Source organism: Acanthamoeba castellanii, assembly GCF_000313135.1.
Source record: "Acanthamoeba castellanii str. Neff unplaced genomic scaffold scf7180000084679, whole genome shotgun sequence".
Classification (NCBI taxonomy): Eukaryota; Discosea; order Longamoebia; family Acanthamoebidae; genus Acanthamoeba; species Acanthamoeba castellanii.
In genome coordinates, this window is record NW_004457297.1 from 93714 (window position 1) to 121600 (window position 27887).

The 27887-nt window shown below is 58.0% G+C and overlaps 12 protein-coding genes and 1 pseudogene across 12 annotated transcripts in view; 1 reads left to right on the plus strand and 12 right to left on the minus strand.

Moving 5' to 3' along the window:
* The window catches only part of ACA1_373430 (WD domain, G-beta repeat-containing protein), a gene marked incomplete at both ends in the record, with an annotated part of 2497 nt that extends 717 nt beyond the window's left edge, over positions 1-1780 (minus strand). The window contains 8 exons of the mRNA XM_004334255.1: positions 212-279; positions 368-514; positions 623-727; positions 816-906; positions 1000-1140; positions 1234-1296; positions 1395-1617; positions 1737-1780. Of these exons, the coding sequence (XP_004334303.1) occupies positions 212-279; positions 368-514; positions 623-727; positions 816-906; positions 1000-1140; positions 1234-1296; positions 1395-1617; positions 1737-1780 (882 nt within the window). The remainder of the gene's footprint in view (positions 1-211; positions 280-367; positions 515-622; positions 728-815; positions 907-999; positions 1141-1233; positions 1297-1394; positions 1618-1736) is intronic.
* Positions 1781-2191: 411 nt separating this feature from the next.
* Positions 2192-3209, minus strand: ACA1_373540 (uncharacterized protein; the record flags this gene model as incomplete). Its single annotated transcript, XM_004334256.1, has 3 exons — positions 2192-2464; positions 2589-2805; positions 3121-3209. The coding sequence occupies 3 exons, from the start codon at positions 3207-3209 to the stop codon at positions 2192-2194; spliced, it is 579 nt and encodes a 192-aa protein (XP_004334304.1).
* Positions 3210-3523: 314 nt separating this feature from the next.
* ACA1_373550 (CBS domain containing protein) lies at positions 3524-4957 on the minus strand (the record flags this gene model as incomplete). Its single annotated transcript, XM_004334257.1, has 6 exons — positions 3524-3635; positions 3744-3927; positions 4011-4158; positions 4194-4298; positions 4367-4458; positions 4573-4957. The coding sequence occupies 6 exons, from the start codon at positions 4955-4957 to the stop codon at positions 3524-3526; spliced, it is 1026 nt and encodes a 341-aa protein (XP_004334305.1).
* A 220-nt stretch (positions 4958-5177) lies between these two features.
* On the minus strand, positions 5178-6856 carry ACA1_373560 (uncharacterized protein; the record flags this gene model as incomplete). The annotated part of the gene is made up of 8 exons (XM_004334258.1): positions 5178-5285; positions 5363-5457; positions 5558-5703; positions 5790-5849; positions 5998-6149; positions 6260-6354; positions 6472-6603; positions 6757-6856. The coding sequence occupies 8 exons, from the start codon at positions 6854-6856 to the stop codon at positions 5178-5180; spliced, it is 888 nt and encodes a 295-aa protein (XP_004334306.1).
* Positions 6857-7454: 598 nt separating this feature from the next.
* ACA1_373570 (uncharacterized protein) lies at positions 7455-11078 on the minus strand (the record flags this gene model as incomplete). Its single annotated transcript, XM_004334259.1, has 6 exons — positions 7455-9116; positions 9218-9433; positions 9507-9712; positions 9794-9944; positions 10034-10128; positions 10199-11078. 6 exons carry the CDS (start codon positions 11076-11078, stop codon positions 7455-7457), a joined length of 3210 nt encoding a protein of 1069 aa, XP_004334307.1.
* A 780-nt stretch (positions 11079-11858) lies between these two features.
* Positions 11859-14342, minus strand: ACA1_373580 (annotated as a pseudogene).
* A 611-nt stretch (positions 14343-14953) lies between these two features.
* ACA1_373590 (uncharacterized protein) lies at positions 14954-16443 on the minus strand (the record flags this gene model as incomplete). The annotated part of the gene is made up of 5 exons (XM_004334260.1): positions 14954-15537; positions 15638-15692; positions 15776-15897; positions 16003-16190; positions 16313-16443. Coding segments are annotated over 5 exons (1080 nt in total), but the record flags the coding sequence as incomplete, so codon positions are not given.
* A 604-nt stretch (positions 16444-17047) lies between these two features.
* ACA1_373600 (uncharacterized protein) lies at positions 17048-19434 on the minus strand (the record flags this gene model as incomplete). The annotated part of the gene is made up of 13 exons (XM_004334261.1): positions 17048-17133; positions 17218-17311; positions 17393-17482; positions 17599-17784; positions 17879-17977; positions 18072-18193; positions 18289-18385; positions 18548-18597; positions 18674-18722; positions 18829-18869; positions 18984-19101; positions 19165-19232; positions 19308-19434. 13 exons carry the CDS (start codon positions 19432-19434, stop codon positions 17048-17050), a joined length of 1227 nt encoding a protein of 408 aa, XP_004334309.1.
* A 366-nt stretch (positions 19435-19800) lies between these two features.
* On the minus strand, positions 19801-21462 carry ACA1_373610 (uncharacterized protein; the record flags this gene model as incomplete). Its single annotated transcript, XM_004334262.1, is given in 7 exon segments — positions 19801-20397; positions 20511-20788; positions 20879-20958; positions 21033-21142; positions 21246-21387; positions 21399-21429; positions 21456-21462. The coding sequence occupies 7 exon segments, from the start codon at positions 21460-21462 to the stop codon at positions 19801-19803; spliced, it is 1245 nt and encodes a 414-aa protein (XP_004334310.1).
* Positions 21463-22011: 549 nt separating this feature from the next.
* ACA1_373620 (amino acidbinding ACT domain containing protein) lies at positions 22012-22654 on the minus strand (the record flags this gene model as incomplete). The annotated part of the gene is made up of 2 exons (XM_004334263.1): positions 22012-22264; positions 22449-22654. The coding sequence occupies 2 exons, from the start codon at positions 22652-22654 to the stop codon at positions 22012-22014; spliced, it is 459 nt and encodes a 152-aa protein (XP_004334311.1).
* Positions 22655-23280: 626 nt separating this feature from the next.
* ACA1_373630 (RNA recognition motif domain containing protein) lies at positions 23281-25063 on the minus strand (the record flags this gene model as incomplete). Its single annotated transcript, XM_004334264.1, has 8 exons — positions 23281-23457; positions 23552-23680; positions 23781-24080; positions 24104-24156; positions 24238-24448; positions 24519-24570; positions 24701-24877; positions 24957-25063. 8 exons carry the CDS (start codon positions 25061-25063, stop codon positions 23281-23283), a joined length of 1206 nt encoding a protein of 401 aa, XP_004334312.1.
* A 59-nt stretch (positions 25064-25122) lies between these two features.
* Positions 25123-26646, plus strand: ACA1_373640 (uncharacterized protein; the record flags this gene model as incomplete). Its single annotated transcript, XM_004334265.1, is given in 5 exon segments — positions 25123-25912; positions 25937-26011; positions 26035-26088; positions 26106-26248; positions 26365-26646. 5 exon segments carry the CDS (start codon positions 25123-25125, stop codon positions 26644-26646), a joined length of 1344 nt encoding a protein of 447 aa, XP_004334313.1.
* A 214-nt stretch (positions 26647-26860) lies between these two features.
* The window catches only part of ACA1_373650 (RapGAP/RanGAP domain containing protein, putative), a gene marked incomplete at both ends in the record, with an annotated part of 8009 nt that continues 6982 nt past the window's right edge, over positions 26861-27887 (minus strand). The window contains 4 exons of the mRNA XM_004334266.1: positions 26861-26919; positions 27034-27283; positions 27355-27513; positions 27600-27761. Coding sequence (XP_004334314.1) covers positions 26861-26919; positions 27034-27283; positions 27355-27513; positions 27600-27761 — 630 coding nt within the window. The remainder of the gene's footprint in view (positions 26920-27033; positions 27284-27354; positions 27514-27599; positions 27762-27887) is intronic.

The window sequence follows — 27887 nt, forward strand, 5'->3', positions numbered from 1 at the left end:
CCTCCGCCCTCCGCCCTCCGCCTCCCGCCTCCCGCCTCCCGCCTCCCGCCTCCACCTCCTCATTCCGCCCTTCCACCTCCGCCTCCCGAATCCACCTCCGCATTCCGCCCTCCGCCTCCGCCTCCCGCCTGCCGCCTCCCGCCTCCCGCCTCCGCCTCCCGCATTCCGCCCTCCCTCTATACATTTCCATTCACCGATAGATTGATCGTACCATGTTGATGTGCCCCTCGTGCGCGCGCACCGTGGCCAGGGATTGCAGGAGGTGCCGGAGATCCCACACTATAATCAGGCACCACCAATATATCAGTACATTCCACACGCAACATGTGTGGAGGCGGAGGAATGTAGTGTGTAAGGTGGAACGAACGGTGGATGTCGTTGAAGGTGCCCGCAGCGAGCTTCTCGCCGTCGAAGTCCATGCACCAGACGCCGTTGTCGATCTCGGCCTCTTCCACGGGCTTCACCGGGCGGCGCAGGTCCCACACCTTGACCGTGTTGTCGCCCAGCGCTCCTCCTGCGGCTCAGCCCCACACCACCGGCGCCATCAGATGGTCAACTCCGCACACGCACACGCACACGCACACACGCACACGCACACGCACACGCACACGCACGCAGGTACCGGTCAGCAGGGTGTTCCCCAGGAACAATAGGCTGCGTATCTGGTCATTGTGTTTGTGTGCGCCTTCGGTCGAGAGCAACAACTTGTTCGCCTGCAGGTCCCAGACTGTAGGGTGGTTGGCTTGAGCACACACGCCCAGCACACGCACGCACACACGCACACGACGACACGTGACATTGCAGGACTGGCGTACTCTGTATGGTGTCGTATATGCCCAGCACGGCCTTCTCGTCATCGGACTGCGCGGTCCACATGTGCGCGTGCCGGTGCGCCGTCTGCTCGGCCTACGGAGCAGGACCCAACGGGAGCGTGATCAAGTGTCAGAGTCACCGCACGCACACGCACACGCACACGCACACGCACCAAAGCACACGCACCTTGATCTCGCCGGTGGTCCCGTCCAAGGCGAGGAGGGCCGGCGAGGAGTGGTCTCCGGTGACGAGGAGGTCGGTGTGCGGGTTGTAGTGGAAGCCCAGGAACGAGCGATTCGACTTCGCGTCACCGGCCGTGTACTTAAGCTATGACACACACACGCACAGGAGTGAGCGCCATCATCACCACCTACACTTACTGTGCAGTCGTCGTGTAGACTGGGAGTAGCCACAGCGCACCTTCAACTCGGATGTGGACCAATCGTAGCAGTCGATTGAGGCTTTGTTGCTGCTACAGAACACCTGCATGCATACCATACATTCACACACACCACACACACACATCGCGATGTGGGCGGACGAAAAGTGGGTGAAGTATGAGCGCCTTCAAGGGGGCGTACCTTGTTGTCGACCAGCTGCAATCGCTCGACGGACATGTCCACCTTTGTCAAGTGACTCCGGTACCGGCCCTGTCGTCGTAGGAGAGCTCGCGGGTCAACAACAGCAGCAGACCGATGATGATCGTCAGGTGGTTGCAGGCGGGAGTTGGTGGAGGTCCTACCTCTTTCCAGGGACGTGCCAGGCGCACCCGCTCGCCAAACCTCTGCTTCCACCCCTTCCCCTCTTTGCATTTTACAAAAAGTAGTATTAATTATATTTCTTATTTCTTTTTTCTTTTTTTTTGAAACAAAAAAATGGAAAATAGAAATAAAAAATTATTATTTCGCTGAAGAGGGGAGTACGTGGTGAGGAAGCTGAGGAGGTGCGCCCCAAGCGGGGGGGCCATTGTGGCGAAAGGCGCTCTGCCAGAGGGTGTCCAGGCTGCACAGGTCGTGGAGTCGACGGCACGACAGCGGCAGCCCACCGCCAGCCAGCTCCCTCACCGGCAGGAACGACGCCACGTGCGCCCACACCTCGGCCGGCAGGTCCACCTCCTCGTCCGTCACCACCACCTCCATCACGTCCCCCTCCTCGCCCTGGGCCACCCCTCCTCTCCCACCTGTGGCCTTCACTGCCTCCATTAAAATTTGGGTTAAACCGTATTCCTAAAGAAAATACAAAAAGATATCATTATTATGTGGAATATTTATGTATGCAAATATATAAAATAGATATTCGAATAAATGTTCCATACACACCATTCATTTGTTGAAGATAACTGGGGACAAGACCACATGGTTGCTCACCATCATCATCATCAGTGGAAGAGCTTGTAGCCGTGGTGGTCGGGCGAGCCGCTCATGCAGAGGATGATGGCGGCGATGAGGGAGAGGATGCTGGCGCCCACGAAGAGGCCCCAACCGGCCTGCGGACCCGAGTTGTCGCCCACAAAGTCGTACTTGATGTTGATGCTGTCCTCGAGCGCCGACGGGTGCCAAAAGAGGAGCAGCCACGCGGCGAAGGCGAAGAACGACGCCAGGAAGGCGATCACGATCAACGGAATCCTCAGCTTGCTCCTGAACTTCAGCTTCTGCTCACATTCACATTCGCCTCAGGTCTGAGCCCGCACCACATGCAAGCTGGTGCGTGTGCGTGTGCGGTGGTGCGTGTGCGGTGGGGCGTGTGGCTTAGGTGGGGGGTGTGAAGAGACGCACGTGGCAGAAGTCAAAGGCCCAGGTGAAGAGGATGAGGGTCTCAACGGCGGTGAGGAGGATGGAGATGATGACAGCCGTCAGGATCATGCCCCACATGGCCCTCAGCTTATCGCCGCCGCACTTGTCGTCGGTCCAGTCGCAGCTGAACTTGCCCACCAGGGTGGACTCGACGTGCGACAGGTACTCGGTAATCGTCACCACGGCCTTGTACTCGTACCTGGCGTACGAAAAAAGGGGAAAAAAATGAAATTATTGATTGGGTATAATATTCTGATAATAATTATTGTTTTTTCGGCCTCTTTTTTGAAGGGGCGCACTGCGTGTTGCACAGGACGTGGGACCCTCTCAATGATTGGTATCAATGAGAGAATAGATAATTAGTCTTATAATTAATACAATTATTAAAGTAATTGTTATATTGATATATTGGATCATATTTTCCTCAATATTATTCTACAATGAGGGGGAAAGGGGAGATAAGACAGATTTAGGCCTAGGGCGAGGGGCGAAAGGGAAAGAGAGAGAAGCGTACCAGGGGCTGGGAGCGGCGGCAAGCTCGAGGATGAAGATCAAGGCCACGAGGCCCAGCAGACACAGAAACTTGACGTTAACGAACCCCATCACTATTGATTGTGTGGAAAGAAGAGGCGGCAACAACGAAAGAAGCTAGCGCGCAAGGGGAAGAAGAAACAAACAGACAGTTGCCTGCCAGTTTAGTTTGACCTTCTCGACGCGTCTGTGGGCCAACAAGCTCGAGTTGTGGTTGGTGGTTTTTGGTCGTTGTTGCGGCCACGTCCGCCAATGGGACCGCCCGTTCCCACAGAGAAATGAAAGAGAAAATGAAGTGTTGTTGCTACAACCGGTACTGGTCGGCGGTTGCTTCACGGGACACTGCAGGGGAGGTTGGGCCTTGTGGCTGCATTTTAAAGAGTTAGTTAGGTCAGGTACGACTCGGGCGTGGGCGGCACGAACTGCGCCAACACGTCGCACAGGCTCACCACCCCCACCGGCTTGTTGTTGCTGTCCACCGTCCACACGCGGTGCACCCTGCGGTGCGTTAGCGCTCCGTCAGTCACTATAGCTTCGTCATCCTCGTCATCACCCTCATCAACCAACGGACATGGTGGTGTAGCACGTGGTGGCGTTGAGACGTACTTGTTGGCGGTCATGGCGCCGAGTACGTCTTCGAGGGAGTGGTCCATGGTACAGGTGAGGGGCGAGCCGGTGAGGCAGTAGGACACCGGGACGAACATCTTCTGGAGCATCTCCTCCGGCTGATCCGAGGGCTCCAGCTTCAGCTTCTTGATGTCGCTCGCGCTGATGGTGCCCTTCAGATAGCCTGGACATGCCCAGTGCGCCCGGGCGAGTGTGTGAGCTCTGGACTGATCTTGGAGTGGTGGCAGATGAGGGTAGGGAGAGCACCTTGCACGTCGACGACGGGGAGGGCCGAGACCTTGTGCTCGTCGATCTTGAGCAGGGCCTCGATCATGGTGGCGTGGGAGGGCACCGTGACCATCTCCTTCTTGGCTCCCGGCGACGCAAAGTCCCTCACGACCAGACCACGCAACGACTGCCAGCAGGCACAGTCACTGTGTGAGCGCCCACCTTAGCCTTCATCGAAGCAAGCAAGTACTGAGGAACCTTGGGAACGCTCTCCCTGTGCTGATGCAACCACTTGGCCAGGTCGAGCTGCGACAAGATGCCCAGGAACTGGTGCAGTGAAGGGTTAGCAAACGCCACAATACGAAGGGGAGGGCTTACAGGACCCAAGCACGCACCTGGTCGCCCTCCTCGGCGGTGATGGGAATGCGGTGGGTGTTGGGGTCCGTCAGCAGCTTCACCAGCGTCTGGCCTGGGGTCTTGACCGACACTGGCGCCCACGTCGTACGCTCTACTCGATGCAGTGTTGCGCCACCACATTATTTGATGCCCACTCCTCAACTGCTGCATCAACAAGACGTAGTGGAGTAGAAGGGGGGGGGACCTGAGAGGCCGATGAGGGCAGTGACCGGGGTGGCGCGTATCTGGGCGCGCTGGTCTTCGTTGAGGGAGGCGAGCTGGTGCTTGAGGGCGTCGAGGTTGAGCTGCTCGCGCTCGAGGCGCTTGGTGCCGCCCAGGGAGCCCGAGAAGCGGCACAGGAAGGCCACCAGGTCGAGCATGTCGATCAGGCCCACGAACCCGTTGCACGTCGCGTCGTAGACGGGCGCCGATAGCACGTCGTGGGCGGCGAACAGGCCCAGGGCGTCGATCATGGTGTCTGTGGCGTTCACAACGCGCGTGTCCTGCTCCTCGACCAGCGCCTGCACGTTGAGCTGGTCCACCAGCCTGCCCCACTCCTTCCACTCCTCTGCTGGTATGTTGGTCGCCATCTTCTTACTACAACAAGGTGGTGTGCTTCTTCTTCTTCTTGAGGGTGAGTGCAAAGTTGGCCAAAGGCGTGGCTGTGTCGTGTGTCGTGTGTGCGGCGACACACGCAACATGTACGGCAAGCGCCGACGAAATTTCAGGCACTCGCCCGCCAGACTGCACAACAAGAAGACGAAGAGGGAACGAAACTTCAATTTCAGGCAAAGTGAGAAGAGGAGGAGCTCAGGCGACGGCTTCGTCGTCGAGCGTGAGCGCCTCCAAGTGGTCCACCAACTTGAAGTCTCGCCTCTTCCACGTCTTGATCGCTTCGTCGTACCGGTCCGACGGCACCTGCCGCGCGACCACCACCCGATCAGCACACAAACAACAAGGTGGTGTCATGTGTTGAAGATGAAAGTGGAGCGTACGAGGATGAAGGAGGTGAGATAGGTCGACACGTAGAGTACAGGCACGCCCGCTTGCGCCATGGGCGCGGAGATGTAGCTCACCACGCCGGTCTCGACTGTCGTCATGACAGAGCACACACACGCGGTCGTCAGTGCACAGAGCTCGGCAGCACGCGCGGAAAGGCAGGCCTCGGCTGCGCAAGCTGCTGCACGTACAGAAGCCGGCCTTCTTGGCTCGCTTGATGGGCCGCCACGCCGAGGAGGAGGAGAGGGCTTGCTTGGGGAAGAGGGCGAGATGCTCCTGGTCGGCGATGAGCGAGATCTCGTCATCCGCGAATGTGAAGGAGAAGAATCGAGACTCACTGCGAACCACCACAGGAGGTGGCATCAGTACTAACAAAGTAATGACAACACACGACACAGCACTGGAGACAAGAGAAGAGCGTACGGGTTCTCGAAGAAGATGAGTTTGAGCAGAGGTCGCGTGCACTTGGCGATGCGTTCGCTGCTGCACGATTCCAATCACAACGAACCAAGGCGATCGTGTATTTATTTGAGTGAGGCCAGGTGAGTGCAGAGTGTCCAACTCCTCAAGACGAGCAAACGATAATAAGATAATAGATAATAAATAAAGAAAAAAGGAGGGTCATGGGCACCTTGCTGCGAAGAGTTGTGTGGGGAAGGTGACGAGGTTGTGTACATAGGGGGACGGTGGAGGCCGTGGGGGCGGGGTGATGGAGTTGGGTTTGCTGGAGCACAGCTTCTTGCCCAGCCAATCCAGTGCTGTTTCAAAGTGCTTCTTGGGGACCTGGTGACGGACAGACACGACGCAAAACATGTAAAGAGCACACACATGAGCGAGAGAGAGAGAGAGAGAGAGAGTAGGTTGGTGCCACGCGATATGGAGTGAGGGCGTACCAGGACAAAGTCGTGCTGCGCTGTGGAAAGGTAGTAGACGGTGATCTCCTTGAGCGACAGGTACGACCCCACCAACGACACGCAACCAGATTCGGCTGAGAATAGAGCGCGTATGGGAGGTGGAGAGTCAGCGCCCACGCGCATCTACAATCGCACCACCACCATGGCGTCACATGGAGCATCACCAAAGTCTAATTCAGCAACGAACGTACAGGGGATGCCCGAGGAGCCGATGTCAATCTGAATGACTCGCCACGGTTCCTCCAGTCTTTGGACGGTTTCGTCAGAGGGAAAGAGCGGCATGATGTTCTCGTCCACGATCATCGAAATGCACCCATCGTGCTCTGCGGGTAGTTGTATGTACGCATCAGCACCACACACCAGTGATGTAAAAAGTGATAAAAGGATGGTGAAGAGGAAGAAGAAGAAGTAGGAGAAGGAGAACAAAGCCAATATAAAGGGGGGGAACATGTGCCACCAGTGGCAAGTGTTGTTACCGGTGTAGCTGAAGAATTGCGTGGGGGCGTCGCTCTCGGTGCTGTAGAGCAGGGTCTTAAGGATCGGCGTACTGCACCGCACCGCGTCTTCCTTCTTCATCCTGTAGGGGCACTCAGTTAAGGACAGTACGTTGGGTTCAACATCTCCTACACTGCCAGCTGCCTATCAAATTTGCCAACAAGAGTCGCAGATTTTTTTTTCAATCAATCGGCAGGCGCTACACGATTTGCCAGGGAGGAACAAGAAGAAGGGCAACGTACGAGAGGAGGTAGACAGTTTCAGGGCGAGGGGTGAGGCCAATCCAGCAGTCATGGTTGGCGTGCTCGTCCATGGTGCTCGTCTCTCGGTTGTCCTTGGAATGAACAGATGACCGACCAATTCAGGCAATCAAATGAACACAGGCAATCAGATTGTGTGTCAATCCGGGTGCGCGTGCTTGCCAGCCGAAGAAGAGAACAAACGCAAGAAATCCAAGAAAGAAACTGTCCACCCAGCAACCTCTCTCTCCGTGTCCTCCTGGTTGGTCCTCGATGAAATTTCGAACTTATCGAAAACCCACAGCAAGGCCTGATCCTGCCACCTTCACCCCTTCGTCACGATGTTGGTTAGAGACCACGCCACCTTGTTCAATCCGACCAGACGTTCAACTGAAGCATTTGATGAAAAAACCTGTGTACAAGAGGGTGGAATGTGAGGGTCAAGCGTGGAGTTGGGCGCCGAGGTAGCCGCTGTGCGACCCAAATATGTGTGCAGGGGCGACGCTGCGTGGTGGTGGTAGTGGGTCCATCTCCTCCGGCTTGAGCTCGTCGCTCATGAACATGCCATCGGGCGAGCGCGGCATCTCCATCGGCCCGCTGCCGCCTTGGCCCGACGACTCGTCGAGCGTCCAGTCGCAGAGCTCGAGCTCGAGGCCACCGAACACGGCGCTCGGCTCGATCAGCTCCGGCGGGAGCTGGATGGGCAGCGCCGACGGACCCAGCGGCAGCCCGTATGTGGGTGAGAACGGTTGCTGATGTTGATGCTGACGCTGATGTTGATGCTGTGCAAAGTGGTGGTGATGGTCTTGATGCTGATGATGGTTCGGGGGCTGATGCTCCTGGAGGAAGGTTGACGGGTGTGGCGGGTAGGGGAGGAAGGAGAGCGGGACCGCGGAGGCGACTGACGGCCGCGCGTGTGCAAGCAGCTGCGGCGCCGACTGCGAGCGAGACGAGAGGAATGGCGGCACGGCCTTCTGGTGGCCGCCGGGCGCCGTCAGCTTCCGTTCCGCCAACGGTTGTGTTGAGGGTGGAGATGAGGAGGCGTTGATGAGGGTGTAGCCCTGCGAGAGGTAGATCCCGCGGAAGGTACCGGTGGGGGTGCCACCCCTGGTGAGAATGGCCGAGGCGGAGGCTTGCCGCGGCAGCTGCGGCGAGCCGGCCTGCGTAGACCCGGCGCCTTGCCGCGGTGCCGATCGACGGTTGCGGGCCTTGGTGCGCGGCGACACCTGACGCGGGGCCGCGAAGTGGTGTTGACCGCCGGCCACCGACGTAGATGACTGCGAGAGCTGGCTCAACCCCGGTATCGTCTGTGTCAGCGGAGGCGGCTGTTGCGCAGCGGCCACATTCGGCTGTGGATGCTGCTGAAGTGGAGAGCCCGAGGGGAAGAAGGTGGTGGTCTGCGGCATCGATTCGGCGGACGACGAAGACAGAACCAAGCAGGTGGACACGACCGGTTGAGCCAGCTCTCGCAGCGGGTAGCCGGCATAGGCTTGCTGCTGCTGCTGTGACTGAAGCCTTCGGGCCTCTTCGTCCTCTTCGCGCTCGAGCACGGTGTCGTACTTGTGGCGAATGAACGACGCAGCGACGTGGCGCTGCTCGAGCACCCCGATGACCTCGATCAGCGCGTGCGCGTATCGTCGGTCGGACTGCATGAAGATGTGGAAGAGGGAGTCGAGGGTGCAGAGGGACGTGGGCTGGAAGTATTCGAGGTCGTTCCGGGCCACCTCGAACGCGTTGATGGCCCACTCCACGGCCATGTTGATGTTCCCGAGCTCGCGGTGGCACTCGGCCTTGAGGGTCTTGGTGGTGAAGAGGATGAAGGCCGTGATCGACGGGTCAAAGTAGAGTGGGCGCGACCACAGCGATGGCATCGACAACGATGGCGATGATGACGTCAGCGCGTCGTTGGTGGTGTTGGTGGTGACGTTGTTGTTGTTTGTGTCGCTTCTGCCATCGGCGAGGCAGATGAGAAGCTCCTCAAACTCTTTGAGCTCTTCCTCGACCTCGTCCAGTCTCTTCACCGCCTGCAGATAGAAGGCATCCCCCTGGTAGGTGTCGTCTTGTGGTGGCCCGTCGATGATAAACGCCCACAGGCTCTCCGTCTGAGATGGCCACCACATGACACGCAACACGACACGATCCAGGTGCGATGGAGTGAGCCACGTATACACGCGAGGAGCACCAAGAGAGGAGGGATGGGCACCTTCAATAGGAAGCGCAGCGCCTTAACCATTTCGTCCGAGATGTGAGTGGTGCTGAAGGGGAAGGTGTGCTCCAAGGGCAGATCCATGATCGCGCGCAGAGTTAGCATGATCTGGTTGCGCAGGGTCTCCTCCAGTTCTGGCGTCCCGTGACTGACCAGCAGACATATGCATTTGATGTACACCACCGATCGCCTCGCCTCGATCTTCTCGCACAGCTGCGCGAGAACAAGCACCAAAAAAGTCAGGCGACAGGACACACAAAACGTACAGCGCAAACACACCGCGTACCTTCATTGCCATGAGGAGATATTTTGAGGAGACTTGCATGTTCAGAGGGTCAAGCACGTAGAACGAGAGTCCGAACAGGCCTAGCGCAAGCCAGTACAGCTGATGCGCGGGCTTGGTTTGCTGTCGCTCGAGCAGGAACTCAGCCATGCGCAACGCTCTGGCAAGCAGCTGTTCGGCCGTTTTCATGTCTCCCGATGTGCGAGCGCCTGCAACGGTGATGAAGCGAGCCGTCAGTGAGGGATTGAAAGCAGAGCAGTGGTATTGTTCATTGTTTGCCGTGAGCGCACCAAGAGCAGCGGCAACGTGGAGGCAGAGTGACATCTCAGTGGGCACCACCGGCTCCGAGGGCGCAAACACAGAGTCCAGGTTTGACTGCGTGAGCCACTCGGGCAGGATAGGAAACAGGAGCCATATCTTGTCCCGGTACACCACCAGGAACTGGTCACCCCGAACACACACACACACACACACACACACACAAGAGCTAAGAAGGACAGTGTGACAAGTGCATCGTTGGTGGCACTAACCTTGCCAATGCCCGGTGATGAGCGTGGTGATTGGCTCGTCGCCGCAGCTGCCGGTACAGTAATCGAATGCCCGTCCTGCTGCGTCTCCCGCGTCCCTGGTGACGCGAAATTAGTGAGTTGACGCGCGTATGTGTGTGGTCAAGAAGAGGCCCGCCAACTCCTTACCTGCACTCTCCACCGGTGGAGCGGTCTTCTTCTGTCGGCCGAGCAGGTCGGTTGCGCTCTTCCAGCTGTTGCTGCTGTGGACGAGGGTGCTGCTCCGCGGGTGGGTGGCTTTGGTGGCGGGGGTGAAGGGGCAGTTCTCGCTCGCATACAGCGAATCACGTTCGGGCGCACTCGAACTGCGCCGCAGCACGCGCTCCTCTTTGGACACCTTGAGGCTGCGTCGGTTCCGAGGCGTGCTCGCCACCGGCGTCGATGCTCCTGACGACGACGACGACGATGACGAGTTGATGGGTGGTTTGATGATCCATTGCTGCGGCTGCTGCAGCTTTGGAGGTTGCGTGCTGCCGGTGGTGGAGCTCGCGGGCCGCGGAGACGACAAGGGCGTCGAGCGCGGAGATGAGGAGCGCGGCGAGGTGGAGAACGAGGAGAAGCACGAACAGAATGCCGACCCACAGCTGCACGGGCCGTAGGGACCCGGGGTGTGGGTGAGTGCGCCCGCCGAGAGCGAGAGGCCGGAGGGGGGCAACAGGCCGAACCCGCCCTTGTTGTCGGTCTCCGAGTAGGGGATAGGGTGTTCCATGATCCACCCCGAGTCCGAGTAGAGCATCGAGCCGTGCGCGTTGGAGAACGACGAGCTGCGGCCGCCGTCACCGCTTGGGCGTCCCAGCGAGAACGTCTGACGCGGCGATGGCGGCGAGTTGCAGAAGGTCCACTTCTCCCATCGGTACTGTGGCTTCTGGGAAGATGATGAAGATGAGGCTGCCGACGAGGAGGATTCGCGGTGACGAAGGATCGGGCTCTTGTTGGGGGCACCATCGCCGCCACCGCCGCTGGCGTTATTGAAGTGGTTGGGCACCTCGACCGAGGCGTTGTTGTTCATCTCTTCCCAGAGAGGAAGTGGAGAGAGATTGGGCTGACGTGTGGCTGAGTAAAAGAGAAAGAAGGAGGAAGGAAGAGAAGTCAGCCACGATCTTCCCTTCTATGGCCAGAAGTGAGGAGTGGGTCAAGTCTCTCCAGCGAGTTGGATGCCTAACGCCCGTGAACGGACAAAACCTTCTGCTGTGTCCTGGGATCAGGTTGCAAAGTCGCGAGGTTGTCGCTATTGCAAAGACAAAACACGAACCAAAGCGGGGCTGAGAGAATTACCTTTTGCTGGCAGAACATTCCTAAACGGAGCTGCTGACCGAACACCTGTTCTGGTGGTACGCAAATAAGCTCCAAGAGTGGGTGACCGCAGCGTATGAGCAGGACCACGCGGGATGAGACGAACTGGCGCAAGTGGCGCAATCGCTGAGAAAATTCGAAGGCCATGCGGCTGCCATTCTAGTGACCACCACGCTCCATAAGTGTACACAGGGCAAAGAGGAGAGGATTGTGTGTAAGGTGCGCGGTTGCGTGGCGGGCGGAAGTTGAGCCAGCATTCCTGGAGACTGCAGAGGCTCAAGCTTGGCGCCTCTCCTATGCAATCCACAAGGCATCCCACCTGAGGAACAAGATAGACCAGCACGACACACGCCACAGACGCACTTGGTGAGTCAATTCCTAGTGATTGGCCAGTGTAGTTGTTTGCCAGGCAAGTACCAAGGCATGCTTGCACCCATCTCGACGTGGTAGTGCCAGGCGCGTCGGTAGAGGCCCACGAGCATGCCATGTCCAACGATCAGCATACACCTACAGGCGATATCCAGTGTGAGACCAAAGAGGCACTTCCACTGCTCGACTTGGGACGCGCCAACTGGTCGTACCACATAAACACGTTCCAGCCGTTCCAGCCGCGGAAGGACGATGTCAAGTACACGAACAGGACTGGAAGAAAGAAAGAAAGAAAGACAGTCAGTGTTTGTCGCAATCACATCAGAGGGCATACGTGTGAGGAAGTGTAATGTACCACCGGGCACCGAGAACATGAGCAGGAGCACAGGTTTCCAGAATCCCAGCGCGCAAGCGATGATATACTGTGGTAGCGATTGAGGATTGGGCAGGGTTCAAGCATAATGGTTAGTGCGGTCGAGACCACAGGCGTATGAGACTGGGCGTACCTCATGCGCAATCGCAGAAAGGAGGAAGGTAGCCCACATGGCTCCGTTGGTGGACAAGTGCAGCGTCTCCTTGCACTCAAGGAAGATGTGGCGGTGCAAGAAGTTGTGGACCACCGAGTTCCACTTCCTATAGTACTGCGACCAGCCGGTGGCATTCCACCAATCCGTGTAGAACTGCACGTTGAAGGAGGTTACTACTTTCCGCCCCGATGCTTGGGGCTTGTGAATAGAGATAGGTGTTCACCTGTCGGTCTGCAAAGCGGGTAACCTCCGCCCAAGCGTTGAACCACGAATGCAGAAGACCGTAGAACGCCATCAACGCCACGGCCTAACGATTGTTTGAGGAGATGAGCAAAACGCTTAGCGTGGCCACAGCGCACATTCCACCAAGAATCGAGCAATAGTACGTACCGTGCCAGGCATCATGACCTTGAAGATACCGAGGACGAGGGACTTGTAATCACCGTCCATCTCCTGGAAATAGGGCATGCAGTACCGCGCAAAGATCGCGTAGGTGTAGAGCACGGTCATAATGGCCTCGAAGAAGGTCGCAAACACGAATCTGACGAACGTTGTCCGAACATGAGTCAGCGAAAAGTGTAGAGCCGGCGCCCAGGAAGGAGGCGGGAGAGACTTACCCCCATCGGACGGTCTTGTTGCGCGGGTAGCTGATTTGGTAGACCAGGGTGGGCACCCACAAGAAATAGAAGTACCCCGAGTACGTCACATTGCGCGGGTAGACCTGTACATTGGGGTCCGTCGAGCCGGCCGCCTTGTCCCGCCGCAAGGATCTGCCGATCGAGACCATAGTACATTAGCAAGACTGGTTAGCTGCAAAAACCATTACAAGGTACGGACCGATTCACCATGAGGTAGGAGTGCATCTTCATCCACAGCCGCATGGTCTCGCACATGACGAAGAAGCTAGTAGCTGGCGGGAAGTTGAAGGCGCGGATGTGCTGTGGCACGTATGCGAACAGGGCCGCCGAGAGAAGTATGTAACAGAGATATGCGATCCGCACGGAGAGATGTTGGTTCACTATGGCCTTCTGGAGGAAGGGCGCGCTGAAAGAGTAGAGAAACATCACGCCCCACAGCACCACAGCGTGGTCCATCTGCCCGAACGACCAGAAGAACAGAGAGAAGTCTAGTGAAAGAACGAAGTCGTGAGCCCAAATGCTGAACGAAGTGGCGAGCCGCATGAGAGATGGGGAACGCACCAAGGATGACTCCACTCTCGAAATAGTTGTAGAGGAGGGTGTTCGCAATGGCAATGAGGAGCACCGATATCCAGATGTTTTTCACTGCGCACATGTAGAGCGCATAAACATTATCAGCAATTAGGCCTTCGCACTCTTTATCGTGAAGCATGACCGAAACGCACCCGTTTTGAAGTGGGATATCTTGAGAAGCTCGCTCATGGCCGAAATGCGAGCGAAGTGTGTTTGGTATTTGCTCAGCTGCTTGGGGTTGTTCTCCAGCATCGCGTTGAGCTTCTGCTCTATGCACTCTGCTGCCAAGTCGGCGCTGAAATCCTCGACCACCTGGCCATCGATACGATTGATGAGCTCACCGCTGTGCACAGGCAAATCAGACAACAGACAACAAACCGGGATCTCGCTTGGTTCAATGGCCTTGGGCAATCGTGAGGCAGACCGATTCCTGGGTACGTCCCCCGTTCTCTTGTCTCTGGGCAGCGGCGAGGAAGGAGCCGAGAGCGTTCTCTCCCGTCGTTCTATGACCTTCTCGAGCAGCCGAGCCGACAGCTTTTGGTTAACCGGAGCTGACAGGATATCTAGCTGCGACTGTTTGAGGTTACCGACATGAGCGAGCACAAGTCAGACTAGTACTTCTCCACGTTCTAAAAGAGACGGTAATGCTGTACCTTGGACTCTTCGAGCGACGATATCGCCTTGCAGCCTACGAGCTTGAGGATCTGGTTGTCTCCCTTGTCCAGGATTATGTTCATCGGCGTCTGCCCGTTGTCGTCCCTCAGGTGCACCTATACGACCAGGTCATGAATAAAACAGGTGAGACCACAACTGGTGAGCGCTAGGGAAGGGGCCGGTTACCTCAGCACCTCGGCCAAGTAGCAGGGCAACCATGGTGGAGTCAGAGGCCGCCACGGCCAGGTGCAGTGCCGTGCGCTAGAGGCAGGAGAAAAGAAACACAGAATAAGCTGTTGCACTGGTTCTGTTCATTGAGGAGGGAGCCAGATATACGTTTCCGTCCTGCGGGTTGGGCCAGCTGACGTTGATTTCCTCCTTCTCGAGCAGGCTAATCACTTGAAAGAGATTTTTCTCCCGTATTGCGACGTGCAGCGCCTGCGAAGAACCATGTTAAGGATCTTCCGCAATCTCCTGGGCACTGCTGAGGAGGGAGAAGTTGTGTACAAGTTCATGCTCTGGCGTAGGACCATCAAACACGTCAGCTGAATCTTGGGAATCGAGCCCTGGAGAGAACGACAATCTTCTACTCATCTTCACCTCGTCGAGAAGAGCAAAGAAAGAGAGGGATATAGAGCCGCTCCTCTTTTGTTCAAGGTCGCTGCGAGATGTAGAACGTTTGTTGCCGTAGGTAGATGTCCCGCCGAGGAGATGCAGAAACAAAGAGAAACAACGAAATGTTGCGAGAAAAAATACGCTCTCACAATTTCTTGCCTTTTGCACCACTCGCAGTTTTTGGCACAAGCAGAAGCCGCCGCGAGCAGTGGTGGTCAGGGCACGCAGCAGCGTTCGGGGAGACTCCACTCGCCACGCACGATTCGCAGCTTGGGTCGCTTGGTCCTCGCCGCGCCGTCTCTGCTTCTGGTGCGCCCGATCCACGCCACTTCTGGCCTCGCGTGCGCTTTCGCGTCCTCCAGCGAGTGCCCTTCGCCTTCGCCTTCCGCACTGCTGCTGCTGCTCGTGCTCCCCTCTTCGCCCCTGAGTACTGTCAGGCCGTCCTCGCTGGCCGAGTCCCAGGTGTCGAAGGTGATGAGGTCGCAGCCTTGGCAGTAGAGCTCGGTGAGTCCGGCAGGCAGCATTGGGTACACGTAGTCTGAGATGTGGAAGCAGAAGGACACGTCCAACACCTTGAGGCGCCGTGGCAGCACGGCGATGTCGTTGTCGGCGAGGCAGTATATTCGGGAGAGCGAGAGCGTGTGGAGGCGCGGAAGGGACTGGAGATAGGCGAAGGCCGAGTAGGTGGCGATCGAAGGCGACGAAGGAAAGTAGGAATAGTAGGGACCCGATGACGTGAACGGGTTCTGCTGGCTGTAGAGGCTCCCCAAACGCCAGCAGGCCTTGAGGTCGAGTATTTCTGCACGCAAAGGGCAAACGAACGGTGAGGGACCGATAAGGGGGCGTGTTCGCAGGGCACTGCGCATGATGGGGCGTTACGTTGCACAGCCTTCACGTACCCAAGTTCTTAAGATGTGGCAATAATCGGAGAGCGTTGGCGTTGATGTCGTGCACCTAGGTGGTCGAAGAAGGCAAGCTGTCAGCCAAAGACCAGCGTATCGTTTCGAGCCAATCGCCAAAGGTTGGAAATACAGAACCCCGCACAGGTTGAGAATGGTGAGTGTTGTAGGGAGGTAGCGCAGGATCTGATTGCTGAGCTCGAAACACTTGGACAGATCCATGTGTCGCAGTCGTGGCAGCTCCGCGCATAGTGCTTTCACTGTACAGGCACACCCACCACAAGCGGGTCAGCACTTGAGGGTCCGGGCTGCAACAACGTTACATGTAACGCAAGCCAGATCACTGAATTGGTGGGAGAGAGTACCTTGGTCATCATCAAGCCCCTCACTGTTCTCCATGGACAAGTGGCGAAGGTTCTCGGGGAAGAGGGTGAACCTCGAGTGCTCGTCCGATGCGTAGAACGTGAAGCCACGCAGGTTGCCATTCACCAGCGAGACCGAGGTCAGGTGCGGGAAGTTGACCCGAATGTGCATCAACGTGTCCAGTATTTGCCTGCCGCAACATGTTAGCGCAGAGCTTGGTTTGTGCTGAGGCCACGAGCTCAATGATAGCTGCTAGAGCCGCCGCGTGTGAAGCTGAATGTAAAAAGGATGACCAGGCGCCGGCGCGTATACCTTGGTCCAGCTTGGCGGCGTCGATGCGAAAGGCCGTGCGATGGGGCAAAGCCGATCGGCGCATCGATTTGCACACGCCGCACACCGCCGCCAACGACGACGGATCGCAGTGCGATAAGATTTTGTCCCACATTTCGTTGGGCAGGCTTGGCATGGGCTTCTTCGCCACCCACTTGTCCACCGGTTTCGAGGTGGACTTTTTCTTTCTCCTTGGTGCTTGGTGATGCTCGGATTGGTCACGTTCGCCCCCTACGTCGCTCCTCCCCGTCGCGCGATGATGATCAACCCCTCTGCTGGCCTGCACCTTCTTGAGCACCCGCCCATCGGGGTACGCCATCTGACACACGGCTCCATTTGCATCTTGGCGCCCTGGTTGCAGGTGGTGCTCAGGCGGTGCTGTGCGCTGCATGGGGTTTCGATGGATGTATGGGCATTCGCCCCCGCGCTGGCAGCCGCGAGGCGAATTGAAGAATTTGCACGTCACGCTGTGCATCGGTCGTGAGATAATAATCTTGCATACTCCTCCCTGCGAGCGCTTGCAGTCCAATCTCCCTCCTGACCTTTTTCTTTTGAATTGATTTTATAAATGACGTCAGCAGGCCTCTTAACTGTTGGACCGCGACAAAGCTGTTGAGACGTGTTGGCTCTGTACAAAGCACGAGGAAGGGGGAAAGAAAGAGAGAGGCGACGCGAGAGGGCAAAGCGAGAGGAGCTGGGGTACAAGATGGTGGCGCCTCAGCCCCAGAAGTTGTCGATGGCGGCGTCGATGCCGTGAGCCAGGGCGTACTGCACGAACTTATCGGGGAACGACGCGGACTTGGCTGTGGTCCAGACGTGCGGAGTGGTGAGTGCAAAGGCGCGCGTTGGAGGTATGCGAGTGTCTGGGAGGAAGTGGGGGGACGTACTCGGCGAGAACTCGAGTTCCTCGAACTTGACCGAGTCGTGGGCCTCCACCACCGAAAGCAGCTGCTTGGATAGCTTTCGCAGGGGACGATTGACCTAAGACGCGGTACAGGGAACGCACACGCACGTCAGGCAGGTCCAGCCAGAGAGGGAAGATGATGTGGCCACGGTACGTACCATGAGGCCAAGGCAGGCAATGACAGAGCGAGACAGCTTGCGCTTGGAGATTGTGTCAGCAGCCACCATGGCCAGCCGCGACGTCAGCTCCTGTGGCAGCAAAAATAACGACCGTTAACAAATCAACACAAAGACTGAAAAGTTTCAAACGCGCGCGTGTGATTGAGTGCGCACAACACGACACGCGCTACACGCGGGAGGGGTACCTGACTCCTGAACTCGGCGCTCATTTCCTTCTCGAGGGTGGCAGACACCTTCTCGCCCAAGTACTTCCAGCCCCAGAGCACGAACACTTTGCCCACCATCTCGCCCACCGAGCTGAGGGCCTTGCCGGCCACGTCCATCGAGATCTTGTTGGCGTACTCCTTGACAATCGCCTTCGCTCGCGAGTCCTGTGTTTTAACACGCACGACACATGACACTCTGTAAACCACGAGATCGTGTGCAGCGAAGACGTGGTTGGGCGGAGGCTGTGGCTTGGCCCACCTTGATCGCGAATGAGACCTCCTGGGCCGAGAGGAACGCTTCCTTGGCCAAGTCGGGCAGGATCCGCGAGGTCTCGTCCACCACTTTCTCCAGCCCGAGCTGCGCCCCCCCCCAGCGGCGGCCACGGTGATGACCGACCAGTCAGCCAAAGAAAAACGGTGCATTGATACAAGAAGGAGGGGGTGGAAGCCACCGTGGGTGTCATGACGGTGACGGCGCCGCAGTCCTCGCAGAAGAGTTGGTTTGTCGACTTTTTGTACATCACGTCGTCGCCCGCACACGACACGCACCAGTTCTGTGGATAGATCTTCCTGTCTACGGCAGACATGCACACACCGCACACAATGCGCAATGCGACATCGTCAAACATGAGCGGTCGCGGCGGGGTTGGTGATGGGAGATTAGATTACCAGCAACGACCCGGAAGATGCCGCGGCAGTTGGTGAACTCGTACTGCTTGATGCTCTCCTCCAATTCGTTCAGCTGCTCTGCCGAGGCGATGTCGGCCTGCACACGCACGCACGCACACACACACACACACACACACACACACACACACACACCAGTCCAATACACCCATTGCATCAGCATACACGCGAAGGACCATTCATTCGCAGAAGAGAAGGTGAAGTGGTGCGCTACCTTATTTAATATAAACAAGGTCGGGACGGGAGCGAAGATCTCCTTGATGAGGAAGGCCTCGAACGGCTCGATGCGTGCTGTACGCATGCATACGAGGAATGATGAGTTTCAGATTTTCAAGCTAGTCTCCGCAAGCAAAGAAGGGACAAGTACCCGATCCAGCATTGATGACATACCAAATGATGTGAATGTGATCGCCCAGCTGTTGCGCGAACGATATTAACATGGGGGAAACACATTGTGAGAACTGTGAGGGACCGTTCAATGAACCGCCACCACAAGTGTGCAGCGAGGGACGGGAGGAGGACCTCGGGCTGCGATTTGATCTTTTCCAAAAACTCCTTGGCATCTGTATACAGCGAGGTCAGTGTCAGGTGCCAAACACCTAGTGATCGCACGCGCATCACGACACACACACACAACCACAGCGCGCCGACCATAGAGGCAAGTGTCACGCACACACCTGCTACGAACTCCTCGTGGAAGCCCTGCTCGAGTCCCTTGGAGTCGTAGACCACCACGGGCATGTCGTCTGGCGCGTACCGCGAGAAGTGTTGCGTCAGCGGCTTACCCACGCCTACCTGTGTAGCGTTGTGTGTGTGAGTGAGTGAAGGAGAGCACGGCGAAGAGAGGGTGGAGGGCACCTTGGCCATGCCCTCACCGAAGATGGCATTGACCAGAGACGACTTGCCCGCCCCCGTTACACCCGACACTGCCGCCACGCGTGGCCAAGATTTAAAGCTGTGATTAAAATTTGATAATCAAAATCTTGCAGGGTAGAGGGTACCCAAGACGTTCGGTTTCTTGACGTTGGCAATGCATTCGGTGAACGTGGACTCGAACTGTTGTGCGATGTACTCCAAGTCCTCGATGATGAGGGACTCGACCATGTCAATGCTCCTCGTGGACTCCATCTCTACCAAGACAAATAAAACAAAAAAACAAGCGCCAAAAACAAAAGGAAAATGGTGGATTTAAGATGCAAGAGGCCTCTGTGGCGGAGCACGATTCAAAGCTGTAAAGCTAGGCCACTGTGCTTCTACACTCTCCTTGTTCGCGTAGCGGTCAGGTAGGGAATACGCGGATGCCTTTTCCCTATTCGAAGAAGGCGTATGAAAAGAACCTCTCTGCCGCACAGCAGTGTTCAATGATCCCACCAACATTGCCCCCCCATCTTGTTGTGAGCCGAGCCTTGGACAGGCGCGTGTTCGTTCGAACTTCCAATACGGGCACAGACCCGCAAGGCGCTGGATGTTGGGGAAACATGATGATGGTCACCGCTACTGCTGCTGGTTCTGTTCGTCCTCGAGCACCACGTCGCCCCACTGATTCTCCTTGCCGTGCTCCTCGTCACCGCCGCCCGCGGCTCCGTCGGCGCTCTGCTCCCGCTTCCGCCTCGACACGATCGCACGCACACGCGTCGCGCCCGCGGTCTTGTCGAACACGTTGTTGGGCTTCGTCGACAAAGAGCCGTCGCCGGCGGCGGGCCTAGAGCCGAGGTCGTCGTCGTCGTGGTCGGCGCTGTGCAGGCCGTAGGCGCCCTCGTCGGCGCCCTCGCCGTCAAAGTCCAGCTCCTTGCCCTCGCCGGAGGGGAGCGTGCCGAAGACGCCCTTGGCCTCGAGGGTCTCGAGCTTGCCCTTGGTCTTGTCCTGCATACGGAGGAAGACGGGCGACTGGGCGAGCACGGCCGTGAGCGGGAAGAGCGCGGTGAGCGACGGCAGGATGACGAAGGGCGTGAACTTGAGGACGAGCAGCTGGATGAACACGAAATAGACGAACGAGGCCGCGCTGAAGGCCTTCAGCTCGAGGTCCGACGGCAGCTTGCGCTGCAGCTCGCCCTCCTTGCCCGCAGGCACGGTCCACTTCCACTCATTCATCTGTTCGACGTAATCTCGGAACCTGCATCGATAAAAATTCAACATCATAACACGACACGCGACACAACGCGACACACGACACAACGCGACACGCGACACACACCGTACCATACTCTGGTGATGATGGCATAGAAGGAGATATAGGTGGTGGTGAGGGCCATGGTGCCCACGGCCGTAGCGGTGGAGCCGCGGGTGATGATGCCCTTGCGCGCGCCGTCGATCACCTCCGGCGGGGCCACGTGTCCCTTCTTAGTCTCCATGAAGACGAACTTGTCGAAGAGCTTCTTGATTCGGAATCGGCCCCACCAAATGCCCACGCTGGCCGCAAACAGCGACGAAAGCAGGGGCAGGGTGAGCAGCGTGAACGGATCGCTCATCGAGACGGCCGTCGCTGCGTGACGAGAGAAGAACAACAACAAAAACAACAAGAAAACGGGTAAGTCTTGCGGTTGGAGCAAAGCGGCGGCGATGGGGGTCGTACGGAGCTGCGTCAGGACAAAGTCTTCTTTGTCGCCGGCAAGAGCTGACAGCTGAAGCTTCTGCTCCGTTGTCAAGTCGGGCCTGCGTAGTAGTAGTAGTGGAGAGTTCAATTGGTGAAGGCAAAATGCGGCCAAGGACACGACGGGCGTGCGCACCTGTGCTCGATTTGGTCAGCGACGCCCAGGGACAGGAGGTCCTTGCCCAGACCGAACAGCCCGAACGCCACTAGGCCCACCCAGAATCGAGGCACACTGTTCCCCATAATCTAACCACCGGTGCAGCACACAGCTCGCCAAGTTAGACAACGACCAGCGTTATGCTGCCGCTCACGCTCACGAGCACGCGCGCAACACCAGAAGAGTGGACACCTGGATGTTAAGGACGGAGTCCTGGAAGGCGTAGTAGGACTCTGTGAGCGACTCGACGGTATGCGTGATGGGCTCCTCGGCAGGCGGGGGCAGAGTGGAAGGGTTGGGCTCCTCCTTTGGCGCCTGGGTGCTCAGGTTGCGCCTGGGTCGCACCCTACCCACCAGCCCGCGCCCCACACCGGCGCTTTGCGTGTGCACGCCCCTAAGCACGCTCCATCTGCCAATATTTTAAAGAATTAATTTAATCTAATCTAGTAATGAAAGGATTATTGAGCGGCAGATGTTTCCTCGGGAGGGGGGGAGCTACCGGAAAGCTTGAGGGAGTGTGGATGAAGCCAACCAGTTACGCGCAGATCCAGCACCACCAATTCCGCTACCACCAAAGCCCGTTCTAGATGCTGCCAAAGCCCACCGTCTCATTACTTGTTTTGTTGCGGTTGATCAGTGTACTACTCACGGATGAATTGTTTAGGCCAGATGAGCGCTGCCGTTGGAGTGTGTTGCGTTCTGGCGGTGCTGGCGTATTGGGCCGACACAACTGTTTCCGCAGCAAACTCTTGAAATTGCCTTCAACGCCCGGGGCGTGTCTGGCCATGCTAGCTCTGTTGCCGTCCAGCTGAACGTGTCATGTTGAACAACGTGGCGAGCACCTGACGGGCGAGAGTGCGAGAGCCATGCATGATGATTGTCATTACGCTTTGTATTCCTCGAGTTCACATTTGTACATGTGTGCAGACCCTCCCACGACCGATTGTACACTCACAGCTCACCAGTGCGGCTGGTCAGGCTTCTCGCCCTCGTAGGTGATCTCGTGCCCGTGCTCTCTTAGGGTCCGAGCGGCGCGGTCGAGCAGGCTCGCCTTGACCAGCACGTAGTCCGTGTTGTAGGTGGACACCGCAAAGATGCTCACCCCGCTTCGGGCCAGCGGCACTGCCAGCGACGCCAGGATGCCCACCAGCTCAAAGTCCAACGGACCGGCCACCTTCAATGCTCGCCAGCCGCCCTCCACCTTGCCCTCACTGTCATCGTCACGTCGACACAAAAGTGAGCAAACAAAATCAAAATAAAATAAATAAAGGGGCATTGTCAATGTTTCCATTTTTAACACGTTGTTTTTATTATTTATAAATTTATTTTATTTTTTAATTTGAATTAAAAAAATTGATCTAAATAGGTAAGATGAAAGATGAAGGGTGGGTGCACCTGAAGTCCTTGGGGATGGAGGCCTGGTTGACGACGAGGGAGAGCTCCTCCTTGGTGTAGGTCATGGAAAGGAAGGACTTGTCGCCTGAGAGTGCCCACTGGGGCACAGTCGACGAGCTGGGGAGCTGCACCACGGCAAGGTCGCTCGCTCCCACCACCAACTCGAAGCTGCGCTGAGGTGTCGCCGCCGACGAAGCGTGAAGCATGATGTGTGTAAGTGGTGGTCTTGGTGTTGTGGTGGTCGGACGCAGTGTTGGGCGACGAAGGCTGCTGGCTGTTGTCTTTTGCTCTTTCTCTTTTCTCTTTGTTGTGTTTGCCTTGCTTCTGGTGGCGGGACCGGGTCAGGCGTGTGGCGGTCGAGAGGCTTTCGTGTTAGCGGGCGTGAAGAAGGTGGCACTTGTGTGTTGGTTGTGAAACGAAAAAGTTGGTTTGTCGCTGGCGTAAAAGGTTGTGCCCACCTTGTCGACCACTGTTCAATCCTGTCGACCATTGTTTCATTAATGAGTGGGTGATGCAAAGGGGATTTCGACAAAAGTGAAGAAGGTTGCGTAAGTGCGGGGGGACGGGAAGAGCTCAAGTCCTGTTGGTCGGGTAGTTGGGGCTGCTTCTTTCTTGCATCAAAGTCCGGTTGGTTGGCCACCCAGGCGCACAGGCAACGCGGTCGCGACCGACCGTTGCGGGTGAGCACGCTAAAGGGAAAGCAGGGATCCCACGACCAGCATGCTGGAGGCCTTGACCGGCGGGCTTGGTTGGCATCACCAACACGCCGATTGCTGGCGGAATGAGCTCGACCTTGATGAAGTCTCGTCATCTCGCCATCCTTGTGGTGGTCTCATTCCTCGCTGTGGTCTCCGCCACTTTGGTCGTTACCTCTCTTGTTCTCTCCCTTGCCGTAGTGGATGATGAGCGGCTTGCCCTCCTTGAACACGAACCCATTCACCGCGGCCAGCGCGGCAACAGCGTCCTCGACGCTGGGGAACGTGACGAAGGCCTGCCCGCGCATCCGGCCCTGCTTGGCGCGCACGACGAATGTGGTCGTTGGCTCGCAGCAACTGCGCAGAAGCTGGATAGAGTGGGGAGGGTGGTGGCTGGGGCAAGGGAACCTGCAAGAGCCTGAACTCGAGATAGTCTCGGTCTTGGCGCAGCTCCTCGGCGGGCTTCTGAAAGCTGAGAAAGATGCGAACCAGGTCCTCCTTGGTGGTCGTCTCGGCCAGGTTCTTGATGTACAGGGTCTGTAGTACAGCAGCACCCAAAAGTGCTCGCTCAGTCCAGTGTTGAGCAGCTCGCGTGTGGGCGCGCGTGACGGTTGTGTGAACGCGAATGCGTGCGTACCCTGGAAGGAGATCCAGCTTCGTAGGCGGCGAATCGGGGCAATTGGCGAATCTCGCTCAGGGCCAGGCGGTGGGCTTCGATGAACGATCGGTCGAAGGGAACGATCGCTTGCTTGGCGGCCGCGCCACCCTCTTCGTCTTTGTCGCCCAGGCCCCGGCTGGAATTGAACGTCTCCGTCGACGTCGTTGCAATCTTTCGCCGCTTCTTCTTTTTACTCGGTCCTTCTTCGCGTGGTGCTGGCAGTCGTTCTTCCTCGTGTTCACTCTCGTATTTGATTGCATCATCGTCGCTGGTTGGGGCCTGTACAGCTGATGAAGCCACACGATGGCCTGCCGTGAGCTGTTGCGCTTGGTCTTCTTCCGCACGACCAGGGATACTGCTTTCTGTACACACGCACACTCACCACCGCACACGCAGTTGAGAGTCTGCGGCGGGTATCACTGGCCTGGAGACGTACCGCTGACGAGCCACCTGCCGAGCGAGTCTGCGCGCTTGCCGTGAAGAAGCGTGCGCTCGATCTCGCGCTCGTGGCGACTCAGCTGCGGCAGGTCCCTGGGCGCACTGGTCACATTGCGTGCCGCGGCGGCGGCGCGCTCGCGCAGGCACCGTTCGACGTCCTCCGATTCCGTCTTTAGGTGGTCGGGGTGGACCAGCTTGCGTTTCTTGCGCTGTTGTCGTCCGAACCTGTGAGCGCGTAGAGCCACGCAAAGAGCGCCGCGGCTAAGAATGGACCAGCACCTTGCGCTGCAGGTCTTCGGTGAGCGAGTAGCCTTCCTGTTCGAGTCGCTGGCTGCACAGCCGGGACACAAGAAGTCGCATGCGATGAGCAAACGTACCGCCCACCGCCTCCGCCCTCCGCATTTCGCCTCCGCCCTCCGCCCTCCGCCCTCAGCCTCCGCCCTCGCACATCGGGTACGTACCAGATCTGCTCGGTGCGCAGGCCGAGGTCGCGCAGCTCCTGCAGTCGCTGGTGGGTGGCCTCGATGTCTGCAAACTCACGCCTCGTGCGCACGCCTGACGCCGCGGCCATCGAGTCCACCAGGGTGTTCGTCGTGCCTGCAAAGTCCACCCGCCTCCTCAAGAACGCGTCCTCCACCCTGCCCACGTAGTGGATGCAAAATTGATATGATGAGGAGATGGTTCTAACTTTGCCAAGCCTGGAGTAGGGGCGCAAACCCATGCAGAGACGTATCCAGCTGACGATGTAGAAGGGCCTTCAGCTGGATCTCTGCTTGCGTGGGCGCCAATGGCCCGATCGGCGGTCCATCTTCGCCTCTCGACATTTAGTCATTGGTTTCTTTGCGATTTGGTTGGGGATTTTCTTTTTCAATAATTAGCAGAGATGAGCGAGCAACAGGTGGTGTTCACGCCTCACGGCTTCACGTCGCGCACTTCGCGGCCCGAGGTGGCACTGGCTACGTCGGACGTGGCCAACGGTGCCGTGTTCGTTTTCCACTGCGGCCAGCGTCGATCGCTGTCGCACGTCCATCAGGGCGTCCTGGGCCTTGGCCAATTCGGCCTGGGCAAGGTCGATGAGCGACGCAAGGCCGCGCTCAAGTCTCACCTCATCGAAGAGGCGCGATGGACCGTCACCGGCACCGGCTCTGCCTCTGCGTCGTCGGGATCCGACTCCAATCTGCAGAAATCGGATGCCGCCGCCATTGCCGCGATCAAATCGCACGCGGCCTACGGTCAGCTCTCCATTCACGTCTACTTCGACAAGCTGCTCGACGAATCCAACGGCAAGGCATGGACCATCATGGTGCGCGCCCTCGAACGCGACTTCGCCCCCGCCGCGGCCAAGAAGGCCGGCAGTAAGAAGGTGCACACCTACACCGCCCCCGCCAAGGTGCCCAAGGCGCCCCAGGCCGCCCACTGGCTCGTGTTCGACGGCGCCTCGGCGCCCTCGCGCGACGGCGAGGTTGGTCGGCTCGTGGCAGCCGACCCCGCCAGTCGGCCCGACGTGGAGCCCTACTACTCGCTGGCCTGCTACGTCGACGTGGCCTCGCTGGTGGCCATGGCCCGCGAGGGCGCCGCGCAGCAGCAGCAGGGCAAGTTGGTGCAGCAGCAGCTGCGCCTGTACGAGGACGGCTGGCTCAGGGACAACCTCCAGCGCCACCTCAACATCACCGGTGCGTTCCGTTTATGAAGTGGAGAGTGGATGAAGATGATGATGATGATGTTGAAGAGGAAGTGGAAGAGGGAGAAGAAGAGGACGGACTGGCGTGTGGGTACGGTGATGTGGGTCACTCAGGTCACGAGCAGTTCAACTGGCTTGAGACGATGGGTGGATTGGCTCATGGTAATGGTACGGTGTATATGTAGAGCTCTCGCAGGCCGGCGAGCAGATCGCGCACTCGCCCAACGGTGACGAGCTGTTCGAGGAGATCCACGGCCGGGAGTCGCTGCTCAGCCACCTGGCCCACTGGGACGGCTTCGAGAAGGACGCCATCTACTCGCAGGGCCACGTACGCCTCTCATTCCTCACCAGTGTGCGACTTGCACACTGCTCACATCCTGCACAACACCGCACACGCACACCGCACACCGCACACACCATGCGTGCGCTATGGCTACAACGTAGCAATGCGATCACGACCACGGCGACGGAGAGGACCACCACCACGACCACAGCCACGGCCACGGCCACGTGCACGGCCAGCAGCCGACGCGCATGCCCAAGCAGATGGTGCTGTGGTCGTGGCTCAACGCCGACAAGGCGCAGCAGCAGGGCGGGCAGGGCGGCGAGGCCGCCAAGGCCAAGAAGAAGCGAAAGAAGCGCAACAAGAACAAGAGCAAGGCGGCCGCCCCCACCGACGCGTCCCCGAGCGAGCAGGCGACGACCGAACAGGAAACCCAACAGTGAGTCGCAAGGGGGGGGGGTGGACTCTCTCTTTGGTTGAACGAGCAACGACAAAACATTTTTGGGTCTCGGCCGGCTGTGCCGCCACGCTGGCCGACGTCTCCCGGTAAATAAAGCGACGAGGAACAGAGAGAGAAGTGGAGGTGGAGAGTTTGTCTGCTCTATGGTACTTTTGCTTGCCTGCCTGGCCCTTGAGCAGCTTGGCTTTGGATTTGGCTTAGTTGGCCGACTCGCCGGCGTGGGCCTCGGCCAAGGTGGCCTGCATCTTCGCCGTCGCTGCAAAAACGAAAGCGAAAAGCGAAGACAAAAAACGAAACGAAGCACGCAAAGGTAAGAAAGAGCGAAGCAAGAGCCAACGAGAAAGCTGTGGTGGTGGTGATTGAAAGGTACCAGCGGCGAGGGACTGGGGGTTGTCGTCGATCTTGAAGAAGGTGCTGAAGTAGTCGTCGAACGAGCGTTCGGCCTTGTAGCGTTCGTACATCTCGCGGATGAGGCCGGCGCGGAAGGGGAAGGGTCGCTTGTTCTCCTTCTTGAGGGATCGCACCGCGCGGTTCGCGTTGACCGCCGTGAGACGCGCCAGCGGGGCCAGCATGGCCTTGTTCACGATCATCCCGTCTTGCAGCGGGCCAAAGTTCAAATCCTACACCACCCAACCATTAGCCGTGTGAAATGCGTGCGTGTGCGTGTGCGGTGCGTGCGGTGATGACGTACCTGCTGCTTCTTGAAGACCTGGACCCGATAGAGGCCGTTGGGCATGGGGTAGACGACGATGTGTACGTCGTTGAACTGCGACGTGATGGTCTTGGGGTCGTAGTCGCGCTTGTTCTCCGTCCACACAATGTGCACCGCATCGTTGCCCACATGTCGTTTCTGAGCGCGCGCGATTATCATCCACAAGTCAGCGTCGTGCAATGGAATGCGTGTAAATTCCATCGGACGACCAGTGTAGTTAGTACCTTGTGGACCTGCTGGGGGTCGCCCTCCTTGGTGGGCATGCGGGTGATGTCGTGGAAGATGGCCTCCACCATGGCCGACGACCAGTAGGGCGACGTCTCGCCCGTGGAGCCCGCCCATCGGTCCAGGCCGCCCAGAAAGCCCCGGTGCGTCTTCAGGTCAACCTGTCGTAGCCCGAAGCGTGTCAGACAGGTGTGGTGTGGTGTCGTGTCGTGTCGTGTCGTGTCGTGTCGTTGGTCGTGTCGTTGGTCGTGTCGTTGGTCGTGTCGTTGGTCGTGTCGTTGGTCGTG